Source organism: Phycodurus eques, chromosome 11, assembly GCF_024500275.1.
Source record: "Phycodurus eques isolate BA_2022a chromosome 11, UOR_Pequ_1.1, whole genome shotgun sequence".
NCBI classification, from domain to species: Eukaryota; Metazoa; Chordata; class Actinopteri; order Syngnathiformes; family Syngnathidae; genus Phycodurus; species Phycodurus eques.
In genome coordinates this window covers 8,103,360-8,119,207 of record NC_084535.1, presented here as the reverse complement: position 1 = coordinate 8,119,207, position 15,848 = coordinate 8,103,360, and the positions used below count along the sequence as shown (strand labels likewise).

The 15,848-nt window shown below is 43.2% G+C and overlaps 1 protein-coding gene across 1 annotated transcript in view; it reads left to right on the top strand.

Annotated features, from left to right (window-relative positions):
• Positions 1-3,882: 3,882 nt before the first annotated feature.
• The window catches only part of phyhiplb (phytanoyl-CoA 2-hydroxylase interacting protein-like b), a 19,727-nt gene continuing 7,761 nt past the window's right edge, over positions 3,883-15,848 (top strand). The window contains exons 1-4 of the mRNA XM_061689299.1: positions 3,883-4,316; positions 12,489-12,685; positions 13,658-13,832; positions 15,191-15,308. Coding sequence (XP_061545283.1) covers positions 4,208-4,316; positions 12,489-12,685; positions 13,658-13,832; positions 15,191-15,308 — 599 coding nt within the window. The 5' untranslated portion in view covers positions 3,883-4,207. The remainder of the gene's footprint in view (positions 4,317-12,488; positions 12,686-13,657; positions 13,833-15,190; positions 15,309-15,848) is intronic.

Below are 15,848 nucleotides of genomic sequence, written 5' to 3'. Positions count from 1 at the left end.
GAAGCCAAGATTTTCTCCGGTTGCCCTGCCGGGATTTTTGAAAAGGTGACCTGAGGCCTCGCTCCTCTCGTCGCAAACGCTTCCTACTGAATGCAGCGTGATTATGAGCTTAGTTTGGAGTTAGATCCCGCTGGCCCGCATAAGCCGTCCGTGATAATCCCGCAATGTGAATGGAAATGCAGCTTGTTTTCTCTCGCAATCAAAGCGGAGTCCACATGTAGGTCAAACGGCACGCTTTTGTAACCAAGAGCTCAAAGTGACACTTTTAGAACAACGCTCACTGCCGCATTGTTTGGACGGAGGTGGCAAAAGTCCACACATTTTGTACTTAAGTACAGATACTTGGACTGTGCACAGTTTTTTTTCCTTTTTTTTCTGTATAAATCGTAATTAATCTCATGTACATAAGTTAAAAAAAAAAAAAAAAAGTACATTACAAAAGTACAAATTTATTATAGCTATATATACCCATTTTAGTAACTTGGCAGTACAAAAAAAACAACAACTATGCGCACATTTATCCACTGATATAGTGCTCGTACTAAGAAAAAAAAAAAATCAACTTGCTTCAAGCTATAATTTCAGGATAATCAGGACTAGAGTAACAACAAAACCAAAACAAAACATGCTTAATTAGCTCACGGTAACTAAAATAATTGATGTTATTTAGCCTGGCACAAGACACAACATATTCACAATGAATCATTCTTGTATTAGACAACATACAACAACAAAAATCATCTTATTTTCAAGGTAGGGCAGTAAAAGCAAAATATTGAAGAAAAGTACAGATAACTGGAAAATCTGCTGAAGTACTGAAACAAACAAAAAAATCGGATCCTGCCCACCGCTGACTTTGACCAGGAACTCATTGGCAGTAAATCTGGAATACAATCCTTCCTTAAGTGATTTGAAGCAACTCTTTGTGAGCCAATCACGGAAGTGTGTTGCGTGTGCTAAGTTTATTTGAACCCTAGTGATCGAAAATGTCATGATATGGAGAAGCGTGGTGCCTCCAAAAACACCAAGAAAAAAAACATTTCTCAATTAGGCTACCGCAATGGTCTTCAAAGGAGACGTATTTTTTGTTTTTCACAATCTAAGGCGTGAAATTAGCCTTAGATTTACAGGCCGGTCCTGTCTCATGCCAGTGAGTGACTGGAAAGCGCCCCATATACTGTCCGGCCAATGATGGAGAACCTGCCCCAGACGGTTGGGGGGGGGGGGGAGCAATAAATGCATTTTCACTCATGGAGTCGGCACCTCATACATGGACGACACTGTGTGTATGTGGCGCATGGCAATATCACCAAAAACAAATACTGTACCTCCCAAATCATTTGTTTAGACCCAGAATACCTCATTGATTTTTACAATGAATACAAACCCAGCACAACTCAGGTTGTGGATCTGTAGACTCAGGCCGACAAATCGAGTCCAAAATAAGTACGGTGAACTGCCAATGGAGCACGGATGAGCCCGAAATTTAGATAGACATCAAATCCACCCACCCGTCCATTTTTAGAGTTTTCATTGCCGCCAGGAAATGAAGTCACTGCCAGTTGACCAGTCGCCCAAATTCAGCCGGACACCCATTTTTTTCAAATACTCCTCTTTTGCTTCGCTCATGATTGAATTTTTGTCTTGTGAAATTTGATGAAATGTCTCTTTCCTTTTTCATATTGCAAAAACATTTCTCAAGCATGGCGGTGAGAAATGTGCTTTGTCGTTAGGGAGAGTCTCAAACGCTTGACGTCCACAAACTAAGATCAATCGACACCGAAAGGAACTGTGGGGCATCTCTACTCATGCCCACTTCAACGTCTGAAAATATCAAAAATGATAACCCCAATGTTATCGATTTTGTACATGTTACGCCTTTTTCTCTCCATTGGTGCTCACTATCCGGAAAAAAAGCTTAATGTCGCTTAATGAGGAAAAAGGACAAAATGTGCACAAAATCTGTAATATTGGCTTTATCGTTTTGATATTTTCAGAAGTTCAAGTGGGCACGAGTGCAGAGGTCCACATAAATTTGGGTGACGATCGATCGCAATTGTTGGACACTTTTTTCGCTTACGTTAAGCGTTTTAGACTGTCCCTGTAGTTAGCGAGACTCTGCCAAAATGACATAACCGATTGTCATGAAACTGACGAGGAAGAAGCCATTACATTTTGGTCCTGATATCAATTCGGCTTTAGGAATTGATTTCCTGTCCATTTTTTTGTCTTACAAGAAAAAGAAAGTAATCAATGTATGACAATAACTATTCTACAGCTACGGTATTTGCAAATACATAAGGTTAGCCCCCGCACCCCCGGTCATATTAAACTCGGTGACTCAGGGGTCTCGTGGGGCCCATTTACAGACTCTGTCGTCCAACCCCGTCGTCTCTCCTCGGGGTGCTTCGTGTAACAGAGAGGAAGACAAAAACAAATACAAAGTGACACTGAATGCTTTTGGGAGCCACGCACACGGAAATCGCTCCTGACTCTCACACGGCCAAATGCTGTTTAGAGGCGGCCCCGAGCCTGCAAATCGTCGCTTTGCCTTCCATTTATCATACTCTTGACCTCTGCGAGACCTCCTTCCTGCGTGTAATCGGCATTACACACACACACACACACACACACAGCCAGCTGTGCACCTTTTATCACCAAACCCAACACTTCATTAGCTACAACTGCACAATCGAATCAGATCCACAGATGGATGTGTTCTGCCTTCGCAAAGATATACAGGTCCTAATAACATACACATTATTGAGGTTATATAACATTAGACACCCGTCTTCGTTTGACGCAGTGCAATTGTACACGGCGGGGTTTGTTATGTATAAAATGAACAGTGGGATACAAACTACAACTACAATGCACCGGTATCATCGTTTCGTTTTGATAAGCGTCGCGTGCTGCGATATTCTTATGCTCGGTAATGAAGCGCTGTCTCCGCTGATGAAAAAAATAATCATCATCAATAGTTTAACCGTCGCTATTTAAATCATTCACCTCGCCTCAAACGCCCCTTGCTCCACCGCTGGTCGTCATGGTAATGAAACCAGTACTCTGCGTTGGTTCCACAGCAGAGGGCGGTGGGGTGAACTGTCAATTTCACGCGTGTCAAAGGCTGCATAATAGGAGGCTTAAATACTGGGCTGACCATGTGCCACATACACGCAGTTTAGGGTATGAAATGGCCACTTGCTTGTTTTTGTTTCCCCCGACTGTCACTAACTCTGCCCCTGTTTGTCATATCGTAACAAAAGCTGTACTCGGCATTGGCCACGCAGTAGAGGGGGGACTGGACCTTCCCCTCAAAATAAGGCCCACTTCAGCGAAGCTAAAATAAATCGGTAGTGAAAAGTGCGCTACAATTCTTGACCCTTGGTGTATTTTGACAAAAGCAGACATGCTATCAAGACTTGGTTTGAAACTGTGGTTCAAATAGGCCGTTGACCATTCATGATAGGAAATTCGGTTTTCCGGCATTTTGTCTCCTGGGTGATTTGCTCATTTGTCCAGAAAAGACGTTAATTAGGCATCAATCGAGGCACTCGGGGGGGGGGGGGGGGGGGGGGGTGACTCCTTCATCTCATTGGTCCTCTTGCAGCTGAGGTCCAAAGCAGCCAGACTGACAGAACGCCAGACAAAATGTCCTGAATGTCGCTATAAGCACGTCTCGGATGTGTTTTTGCAGCAGGCATCCGAGGAGGAGAACCTGCGGGATAATCTTCTTACGTAAACGACCATTCAATTCACGGAACGCTCTCTCTCTCTCTTTCTCTCTCTCGTTCTCTCTCTCGTTCTCTCTCCCTCTCTCTCTCTCTCTCTCATCCGCCGAACTATTCACGCTCATGCACCACGCGCATGCGCGCACACTTGTGGCTCTGCGTGGATGCACAGCGAGAAGATACAGCAAATAAGAGCAAACGATTCAGCAATTTGAAAATATACTTGCGTTCATTCAATTGGGTGTAAAGGGGAGTTTTGTTTTTTTCTTTTCAAATCGAGAGAGAGAAAGCCAGCCAGCCGGCGAGAGAGAGAGTGAGAGTCGATTCCTTTCTCCTCCACTGTCCCCCTCCTCCTCCTCTTCCTCCCCCACGTCCCCCCGTGGACCAGCGAGGGAAACACTCCGCCGGCCATCGAGGAGCACAGCGCAGCGCAGCTTCGAGCGTCACCGTTTGCGGCATCCGCATCACGCCCCGAGATGGAGGTACCAGGCTTGCAGGCGCGCGACATCAGCAGCCCGCTCAGCCCCTGCGAGGGGATGATCAAGGACCTGAGTCTGGACGCCATACAGCTCTGTGAGCGAGATGGTAAGCAAGTTCCTCACGTATGCATCTGTGCATTACGACCCCCCCAAATTCCCGTGATGTGCAGTCTGCTTTTGATTGCTTTTTGCACGTATATGCCTTTAAAGGGACTAACAGGGGGTCTTGTGGATGGCTGGTGCGTGTGTGGAATTGCAAGAGTGTCTGCTGTGTGGCAACAAACGTCTTTTGGTGTCGCTATATGTACCCCGCCCCCCCCCCCCCCCCCCCCCCCACAAAAAAAAAAGCTCATATCTCACTCCCGCAGGCCCCACCACACCTAACTGCTTTCTCTTAAAGCTGCACCGTGACTGCAAACATCCCAATTTCTAGTTGAATAGTCTCAATGAAAGGTGGATGCTCTTAATAAGGTGGCCTCGGCAGTCCACGCGATGCCGTAATGAGTCCGCACGGTTGAAGATCACAGGTGCTGAACCCTCAATTGAGAGGTGCAAAACAAAAAAAGCAAGTCATCATCAGGGGGGTCTGTGAGGCACCAACATGGCTGCAGCCACATGTGAGTGCAAAGCTTCTACAACAGCGCCAAAAAGATCAATGACAACCTGAAGTACATGAAATGCATGTGTGCGTGCGTGCATGTGTGTGTGTGTGCTTTCTACCTGGTCATTGTGCTTCCCGAGCCACTCCTCATCACGCAAGACGCAGCACCACGGTGCGCTTTATATCCTCTTAGTGCTTTGCTGGCTTCATTGGAAAGCTTTAATTTTCATAATGGTCAGGACTGGACTCGGTGCCAGCTTTTTGGGGGTCTCTCTCGACTCGGTGCCAGCTTTTTGGGGGGTCTCTCTCGTAGGCCGCAGCTACAACCCGGGAGCATTTTTCATAGCATTTGCAGGCGCTTTTCATCGAGTGGTCCAAGTAGATATAGCCTATGTGTCCTTGAGACACTCACGTGATGTTTGTTTACAGCACAACAAACACACCTGCTGGCCACTTTTATGCAGAACGACAACGGTTGTCGGAGAAGCGGAGAGACCGGTTTATTAGTTGGAGGACTGTGTAAAAAATCTGTAACAACATGACAAAAACTTCCATCCATTTTCTGAGCCACTTCTCCTCACTAGGGTCGCGGGCGTGCTGGAGCCTATCCCAGCAGGAGGCGGGGTACACCCTGAACTGGTTGCCAGCCAATCGCAGGGCACATAGAAACAAACAACCATTCGCACTCACAGTCATGCCTTAATGCTTGCTTTTGGGATGTGGGAGGAAACCGGAGTGCCCGGAGAAAACCCACGCAGGCACGGGGAGAACATGCAAACTCCACACAGGCGGGGCCGGGGATTGAACCCGGGTCCTCAGAACTGTGAGGTTGACGCTCTAACCAGTCGCCCACCGTGCCGCCTGACAAAAACGTAAATAAACTACATAAAACTCACCAAGGGATTGATTAAATATATTAATGTCTTTTGCTCATCCACTAAGTCTGCTAACTTGACTCGCTCTGACCAACCTCTGAGGGTAAATTTGAAATTTGACTGGTTCAAGAAACAGTCCCAACTTACGTTGTTCAAGTTGCATTTAAGTTACAGACGGGTTTTACCAGTTTTGCTCGTCAAACAGTTTTGCGCTGACCAACCAAACGATGCGAACGTTATTGTGGCCTGTGAAGTGAATCTGAAATCTGATTGGTTAAAGTAACAGCCCCATTGCTAATATAGTTGAAGTTATATCGGTCAGCACTACTGATTCTGAAGGGGCTGCAGGGGCAGATTAGATTGGCATGACAACACATAGAGGCTGAAGTCTGATAGGACAACAAAAACAAAAAAAATCGAACATCCACATGCATGTACTGGAGGCAGTGCAGCCAAGAGAAATGCTACAAAATGAAGAGAATAGACTGGAACACTGGCAAAGCAGCCTTGACCCTGAACGTGACCTGCATGTAAAGTACTCGCATTGATTTCCCTGGAAATAGCCAGTGTCCTTATCCGCAAAACTTTTTCATTTATTTATTTATTTTATTTTTTTTCCTAACGACCATATTCATTGCCATACCTCGCTGCTTTCTAAATTTACCTCTCACAGCCATTAATATTTAATTGGCAACATGAGAGGCTGCGTGGTGCCACGCTGAGCCAGCAAATGGGAGTGCGTGCAGCGTCACTGGGCCTCTTCCTGTCTGTGGGAACGGAACACACACACGCTCACACACGCACAGACACACACAGACAGAGAACTGTCAGTGCATGTCGATGCACTAAACACGTGGCGGGACAACTGTGTTAGTGTGTGGCGGTGAATGACAAAATACTGCAGTCTAAATGCAGGATTTGTCCTTCCAGGGCTGAGTTCTGAGTTTTAGATTATTTTTTATTTATTTTTTGCTCACTTCCAATCAAAGTCAACAAAGGCCTGATTGTCAGATGTCACTGAAAGATTAACCTGAGCGATTATCTTGTGGTGTGTTATGAGTGTTTAGTTTTTTTCCCCCCCTCCCCTATCTGTTCGGTAAAACAGTCAGGGCCTCCAATTGCAAATGTTAAACCTCTTCAATATTTACGATCACAAATTTGTTTTGTGTGTGCGGTCAACGCCGAGTTTGTTCGAACCACGGCCTCCACAAGTGGGACGTGAAACGGAACAATAGCCAATCAGGAAGCGACCTGAAGCCTGCTCTGTTGCAGGACACAAATAGAGGACCAACTGTTTGTGTTGACATTTTGTGCGATGTGTCTTTCAGTCATTAATTCAATACAAATGGCAAGAATTTGAAAATGCAATGTAGATACCAGAAAAACTCAGCTAACCTATCTTTTCCTAATTCTTCTCCTACTGCTAAATGTTTTTTTCTGGATACCATGTGGCACCATGCTGCCTCTGACAGATCAATCACGGCAACATGAAGTGTGTGTGACACCCGTTTTGGGTGAGCGCACTGGTGCAGTCGTTAAGTGCGGGCTGTTTTAGTCTTAAGTACACCACACACGCTAAGGTGTGGGATCTCTCACTTTAAAAATCAGTAAAGGAAAAAAAAATCGCTACGCGTGGACCAATGTTATTATAGTTAATAAAAAGGAATGAAATAACGAAAACTAGAATTGAAATAATTTTGTCAACTTAAAAAATAAAACGCTAACTAATTGAATCTGCATTGTCTGCTCACAAAACTAACTAAGATGGTATTGTTATTTGTCATCGGGAAAAAAATTACTCAGAAAAACAGGAAAAAGGTTACTCAGAAAAACAGGGGGGGAAATAGTCATAAAACAGTTAGACAGAAAAACTGAGAAAAATATTAGTCAGAAACAAATACTCAGAAAAACAGAAAAAAATATTCAAAAAAACAAAACCCTCAAAAAAATACTCAGACAAAAATGAGTTGGTTTTTTTTATCCAAGTGAATGCAATACGCTTCCTTATTTGTCTGTCCTAACTACCTAACTTTTAACAAATAAAATGTCAAAACAAAGTTTAAAAAAAAAAAACTAAAACTAATGAAAATCCCCAAACTCGTAAAATCAACGTGTGCACTCTGCTTGGTGGTACATTATGCAATGGTTTGTCACTGGGATGGTACCCTAAAATAAATATACAGCGTATGTGAAAAGTAGCGAGGCATTAGAAATTGCTTACAGAATTTTTAGTATCACTGAAGTCATTACGAAAACACAAATGAGGATTTCTTGTTGTCTTATTTCCTTTTTTAAAAAAAATATTTTATTGTTTCTTTTTTATTATTTTACAGAAGGGCAGTCACTTGCCTGTTGTTGTTGACGCCAACATTGCTTATGCTGAAATATGAGCATTTACTTTCATTTTCCCATATATTAAAGAGCATGTATCATTTGTTTCAAGGAAATTGCATTTTACTACCAATTTTTAATGCCTTCTTACTTTTTCACACACTCTGTGTAATACAAAGGTACAAACGGTTCTGTTGGACTCCAATAATGACCCCTAAAGGGTATATTAGTGCATGTGCATGATAGTGCATATCAGTGATGTGTCATTTCACTCTGTACTGACCATCTTACCTGAGCGTTATTGTAACCATTTCAAGCAGATTGTTTTGATTCATCATGGAAGGTCAACCGGCAACTAAATTAGCCTGCGCTGTTCTCCGAAGAGCTGAGTTTTAATCCAATGGAAATGCATGTTGTCGGCCTCAGACGTGCGCTTACTGCTAAAATTAACGTCAGCGTCGATCGGTAATTGGGCATAAATTGCAATGCTTCGTGTGACTCAGCTGACATTTCGCGCAGGCCGTGTGCAACAACATGACTGTGATGGCAAGATTGACAGTTATGTGTTATGCATCCATTCATTACACTGCAGTCATATGAAAAAAAAATCATCTCTGCTCTCTGGATGGTTTCAAACTTTCTTACTTAACTGATAGGGAGAACACAGTTATGTAATTGTGCAAATCCCTCTTGTTCAAATCTGAGACAGTCAAAAAAATAATAATAATTTTAAAAACAGACCAAAGGCCATCCTACATCGAGGCAAATAGATTGTCTCTTTGGTGGATGAACAATCGAATTACAATCTTGAAAACAATGGTGGGCAGTGTGGCAAGATTAGTATGGATGTTGTTTGAGCCGCAGTTTTATTGGAATGGGTATTTCTTCTTCTGGTTGACTCCAACAAGCGACACTTGTTGTTGCTCTGTGATTCAGTCTTTTACTGTAGTTGATCACATTTCTGCTTACTTTAGCCGATGGATTCGTGCACGAAACTCGATGACTTGTCAGGCTACGACAGCTGGTACACATGGGTCCTAGTACTTTCATGTGAACACCATCTGTTCCAGGAGACTGTCCAACCTTTGAGTTTTTCATACTTCGGATGAACTTTCCTTATTGGAATGGAAATTGATGGTGTGTTTGTTGTGAATGGTTGTAGGATAGTTGGGCGACCTAAAGAGGACAAGTGCTCTAGAAAATGAATGGATGGAATTTAGACAAAGGTTGTTTCCAACCCCACTAAAGGTATATTTATTGTTATTATTGTGGTGATTATTATTATGGTTTTACTGCGTCTGTACTTGGTGGCTGAGGAGCTTGCTGATGGGTAAACACGCCGATGAACGGGGACATTGTTTGCGTTGCCCGCTATAAAGAAAGATGCTCTTGTTTCTGGCCGCTTCACGCTCCCGGCGTGACGTCCGTGTCGGGCTCGCAGTCCGTGTAGCGAGACGAACAAAGACGTGTTTTTGTAAAGGCCGAGCCAACGTCCGCGTCCACTGCGGCCCACTTAACCTAAAAAAGTTGGGAGGCTTGTCAGAGTGGAGTACAGTCCTAGATAATGTGAGAATAATTTAGTTCGATTTCATGATGACCCAATGGTGCAAAGTCCAAACACATTCGCTTCTGTGATGCTTCACTTACTTCCAAGCTTTTCTAATCCACCCCCCCCCCCCCCCCCCCAAAAAAAAAACACAACCAAAAAAAAGCTTGCTGACTGATCGGAGCAGGGAGAGCCATTAGGAGGGTGATGTGTTTGCATGTTAACAAGATTTTTATTGATCCCTCTGCATCCATCTATTGCTGTGCAGTATAGTACTTTTTGATGGCGCGGTGAATAAAAAAAAGGGAACTCCTGAAACATGCTCGTGAACGTAAGGAATGTTTGCTTCTCTGCAAACGCTCTTAGTGAAGTAGTAAATGTGCTCAGATGGCAGTAATAGTAGTTCCGCGGCTTTTACGGCGAAATGGTGATGCAACAAAGTGGATATACTGCATGCTACAATGTAGTCTACCTGCCAACAAATGTGAGTCACGGTGACACTTAGTCTTCCCAGGCGAGCTGTATACCACCAAGGGTTCATTTCTACTTCCTCCATCTGACCTTGGTCCTCTTTCATCTTTCATACTCGCCGTCCCTGGAGTATTGGTGGCAGATAAGCAATGCAGGCTGTCGAAAATGCTCCTTTTATACCCAATCATGACACTTACTTGTTTCCAATTAACCTACGGGATGTTCCAAACAATTTCTTTTTTGGGGGGGGAGCATTCCTCAACTGCTGTTGCAGTCATCAAATTCAAAATGAGAAAATTTTTGCAAAAAACAAACAAACGTAGATAATGTGAACGCCATTGTTGATGTGCCAAGAACGTCCCTGTCTGTGTTGACATTTGCATTTTAGGAGGAGACCTTGTTACGTTTCATCGTTATAGCGAATGACGACACAGATAGCTCAACTTTACGAGCCCTCGTGGATCTTGGTAAATGACTGCGCAGAGGACTGCTACGCTACGAAAGAAATAATAGCCTCCTTTGAAATATAGTGGCGGTATCTGCTGCCGAGGTCATTATCTAACTTGAGTGGCCACGCTCGCTCGCTGTACGATCTCACCAAATTCAAATATGAGAACCGCTGCGTGCCAAAATTACTTTTATGATGTATTGAGGCTCTCAACGGTTATACAGTAGTTCCCTTTTTTTTTTTTTTTTCTGGGCGGGGGGGGGGGGGGGGGTGCCGGTGGGCCTTGCTTTAATCAAAGGTCAGCAACAAAAGGTGGGACGGCACACTGCGCTGTTTACTGCAGAATGGCAAGGCCGAAGAAAACGCCCAGTGGCCCTACTATCAGCCCAGCATAATGCACCATGTAAATTATTCAAACAAACTGACAGGAAGTGGGAAGATTTATATTTCCCCACTGGTAAGATTGCAATCAATAATTTTCAGCACGGTCGTCTGGTGGTTAGAACACCTGCTTTACAGTTCTGAGGTTCAGGGTTTTAAGAGATTAAGTGAGAGGACATTTTACAGTGGATACAAATTTTTTACACACACTTTAACTTGTTATATGTTACGTTATGCCTCGGTCATTCATTTTAAAATTAAAAAAGTACAGTTTATGTGCCAATTTATGTACTTTATGTACTTTGTAGTTTATATGTCATGTTCAAAAGTAGTTGAAGGGAAGTTAAAAAAAATAATAATAACTCATCTAGTCTTACCCCTTAGTCCTTAAATATATATATTTTTAATCTCATAATATATTATTACAAAAAAATCGATTATACAGTATACTCGGTTATATGAATTATTTATTTTAAAAAAATATTTTATTTTTATTTTATTTTTTTTACTCTTAAACGTTTAATGCAATCATTATTGGTCATAAAAGTTAAGACTGACTGTTGTCCCCTTACTGCACTTTTACACCTGTCTGACACTTGACATGATAAAATGTTACTTTAAAACGAGAGCACAGTCGAAAACGCTCATATGATGGCCACAGTTTAACAAACGGATTTTGTCTATTCCCATTATTTCCTATGGGGAAATATCACCACAATATCCACTTTTTCGTTTTTTCCACTTTATACATTTAGTTGTGTGTTTACCTATATGTGTAACACTACCACATTTTTATTTTGTGTTAAAGCTGATTCTGTTTTACATTTAGTATTTATGTCCAGTACTCCAGAGAGAGCTGCTCATCAAGCTGCTTTCTGATTGGCTATTTCCAAACAGGAATCTACACATTCTGCATTCTTGTTATCAAATTGAGTGTGCACGCGTGTGTAGGTGTGTGTGTGTGTGTGTGTGTGTCTGTGCACGCGTGTGGTCGCGAGGCAGTCCAATTATGGAATTGCTCTTTTAATATTGGCCCATGATGAATGGAGATGGATGCACCACGCTCGGCTGCTTCCGCCATTGTTTAGATGTGCATTCTTTACGCTGTACACACCATAGACAAGTATGCACAACAAACACACACACACACGCACACACACACACGTCGCATCGTTGCCACGCCGACATTTTCTCTGCCCTCGCTTTGCACTGTGGGTCGCACGCCTACGTGCGCGATCGCAGTTGAGAAATATGGGACGCACTGGACCATATTGACAGCCGAATGTCATTTTTTGCAGCCCTCATCGCCGATTAGCGATGGAGCCGCTGATCCGCTGATTCATTCAATCAGCTCCGTTTTGATATATTCAGTGCGGCTTTTGCTCGTGGAAGCAGATAAGTTTGTATTGTGTGGGGGGGGGGGGTGATTTGTTTCCATGGCAACCTGCGCGCTGCTGGTTATACTGTAAAGTGACCATCAGGGAGGGGTAATCATCACAAGCAGCATAAAAGACCGAAAGTCGTGAGTAATGAATGCACAAGCAGGACTTCGAGGTCAAATGTCAACATTGTTTGCTCACGGGCGTTTGTGATCGTCTTCAAAACGTGACTTCCTTTCTGCGCAGGAAGTAAATCCCAGGACGGCGCCCTCTCCGACATGGAGGAGCTGCCCGTCCCGCAGAGCATCAAGATCAGCAACATCACCTGCGACTCCTTCAAGATCTGCTGGGACATGGAGCAGCGCGGCAAGGAGCGCATCACGCACTACTTCATTGACCTGAACAAGAAGGAGAACAAAAACTCCAACAAGTTCAAACACAAGGTAACGCGCCAGGGAAGCCTTTTGTTCTTCTTGCTTTTGTTGTTGTTGTTGTTGTTGTTGTTGTGTGGCTCGCTGATGTTTGTTGTTCAGGTGCGGTGAAGGCATAATGGTCGACTAATGCATTAGCAGCAGTACATCCCCATCCGGCCATCCATTTTCTATAGCGCTTTGCACTCTGTAATTGCCTATAGATGGCACAAGATGGCGCCAAAGCACTACTTTGCTATTGGACAGGGCTATGGCCTTTGGAAATGAAGCTCCTCCCCTGACTTCAACAGTTCCTTGGCACCCTGATGCCACAGAATTGCGCCAAAGCAATACTTTTATTTTAGACAGGGCTATGGCTCCTCCCCTCACGTCAACATCATTCCTTAGCACCAAGTTGCCACAATGTGGCACCAAAGCACTACTTTTCTATGAAACTGGGCTATGGTCTGTGTAAATGAAGCTCCGCCCCTCACTTCAACATAGTTCATTGGCAACACGATACCACAAAATGACACCAAAGCAATACTTTTAGATTTGACAAGGTTATGGCTTGTGAAGATGAATATGCTCCTCTCACTTCAACAGAATTCATTGGTACCAGGTGCCACAAGATGGCGCCAAAGCAACACGTCTGTGTAAAACAAGGCTTTGGCCTGAGCACAAAAAAAATGAATAATGTAAGATAGGTTCCAAAAAAAAACAAATCTGTGAAAAGGTGAATTTGGAAGCACCTAATAAGGTTGGATTCAGCCTTCATCACCATCATTATAAACTATACAGACAATTCTAAATTTTAAAAATCGGTCCGCATAATAAAAGTAAATAAAGTTCATTATATAACCGCTTACCATTTAAAGACCTGACATGTGTGACATGTTGTGAGTATGGTTCAAAATATGTTTGTCTCTAAATAAAAAAAATGGTGGTGTTTTTTTTTTTTTTTTTTTTTGCTGGCTCGAACGCATTTCAATCTTCTTTTTCCAGGATGTGCCGACCAAGCTGGTGGCCAAGGCGGTGGCCCTGCCCATGACGGTGCGGGGCCACTGGTTCCTCAGCCCGCGCACCGAGTACACCGTGGCAGTCCAGACGGCGTCCAAGCAGACCGACGGGGACTACGCCGTCTCGGAGTGGAGCGAAATCGTCGAGTTCTGCACCGCCGGTGAGCTGTGGAAACACGACACGACACAACGTAACACAACATGCTTTGTACTTGACCAACTCTACTGAAAATGAAGAGTGCTCATTTGAGATTTGAATTGATTTGATAAACCGCTTGTCCATCATCTTTCCCCCATTCTAGCCCCCACACCAAAACAACACATTAATAACACAAACAACACATTAATAACACAAACATTTGTTATAATAAATATCTCTCTCTATAATAATGTTCTGTATAAAGGCATGAGTAATAATGTAATTAAATGTAACTAATTAAGCCCTTGGTCCATCACAATTCAGTGCTGCAATTCATTGTGTTGTGCTGTTCCTTCTGTTGTACCCGCCTTGGCCACCAGGAGGCAGTATAATACAGTACAGTCATGCAGAGACAAACGAAAAGGAATAGTACTAAAACTACTGTAAGTGACATAGTGATATTCTGTCATTTTAGTCATTTTTTCATAGAGGATAAAGAATATATGTGTGTGAGCATTGCTATTTGATCTGTCGACACCGTTTGTGTTTAAATATCCATTGCTTGAAGGGCTCCGAAACGGTGACTATCCATGCTAACCGTTAGCACGTCAATGCCATTTACCGTTATCAACACAGTAACGTTGTTTGGTTGTTTTTTAAATCTGTGAATTCCATCTGGGAGTGACATTAAACAGCTTGAAGCCGTTGCTCGTATTTTGAAGAAAAAAAACCTCATAAGTGGGGTGACTTGTACCTCAAGGCACCACTGAAACAAGCACTCACACTCACATTCAGATCTATGGACAAATTGGAGTCCAATGCACGTGTCGGGAACCCGCCAGGAACACGCAAACGCCGCACAGGAAGGCCCGAGACAAGATTTAAACAACTGTGAGGCAGATGTGCTAACCGCTAGTGTTAGCTGCGACCCGCCGCTTTTGTCCGCATGATGTTACGAGAGCCGAATAGGGACGGGATTTTTGCAGATGGAGGGTGTTAAGATTAGGAAAGGACGGCGGGATGAAATAAAGCAGCGAGGCGAGCGCTGCGGTTTATCTGGCGATGCAGAGGTCAATGCATTTAATGGCGCTAGAGGTTGACGTTGGGGGAGGGGGAGGCAGGAGGTCATGTGACACAGCAGGGTTGGGGGGGGGAGGGGGGCTCTGCACCAGCTGGCCTGAAAGAAACACAAAATCAACACTGGAAGCATTGTGAGGCTTTCGTTAAAAAAAATAAAAAAAAAAAAAGACGCGCGTTATTTGAGCATAACAGCAAATCGATAGTCCTTTAAAATGCACACAGCACACGGTTAGCACAAAATGATGGTGATGTGTGCCGGAGGATGTGTGTGTCCCTTCGAATGACGCCTCGTCTTTCCAGATTATTCCACAGCGCATCTCAACCAGCTGCTGGCCAAGGCCGAGGTGATTTCCGGCCGGATGCTGCGTTTCTCCGTCTTCTACCGCAACCAGAATAAGGAATACTTCGACCATGCCAGGTAGCCACTTTACGATTCAAATGTATACTGTGTGACTGTATTCCTACTGTAATGTGAGTTTGTCTCTTTGTCTGAGAGGTTTTGCTTGTCTGTGTCACTCTTTAGGTAACAAATGAGCACATTGCCTTTAAAAAAAAAAAATGAAGGCCTGTCTACAATTAATTTGTTGGTCTTTATTAGTCAGTATTTATTAGTTGAGTGCTACTTTAACATATAATATGATCTTTACCCTCTAATGTTGCGTGTCAAATGGACAATTTTAAAGTTCCAGACAAAAATAATTTGGATTCATCTCCCTCTGCTGGCCTTTTTTCTTTCATTTTTCTTTATTAAATGTTTAAAAGAAATAACCGCCAAACTAATGATTGACATAAAATATACGTAAATGAACATGACATTATCTAATTATTAATGATAACAAATATGAAATATATTTTTTAATTGTACCTGTATTTGTATCATCATGTTTTTATCATGTTTAAAAACTTGGAAAATGTTATTTTACATGTATTTGCAGGTGAAATGTATTATTTAAAAATC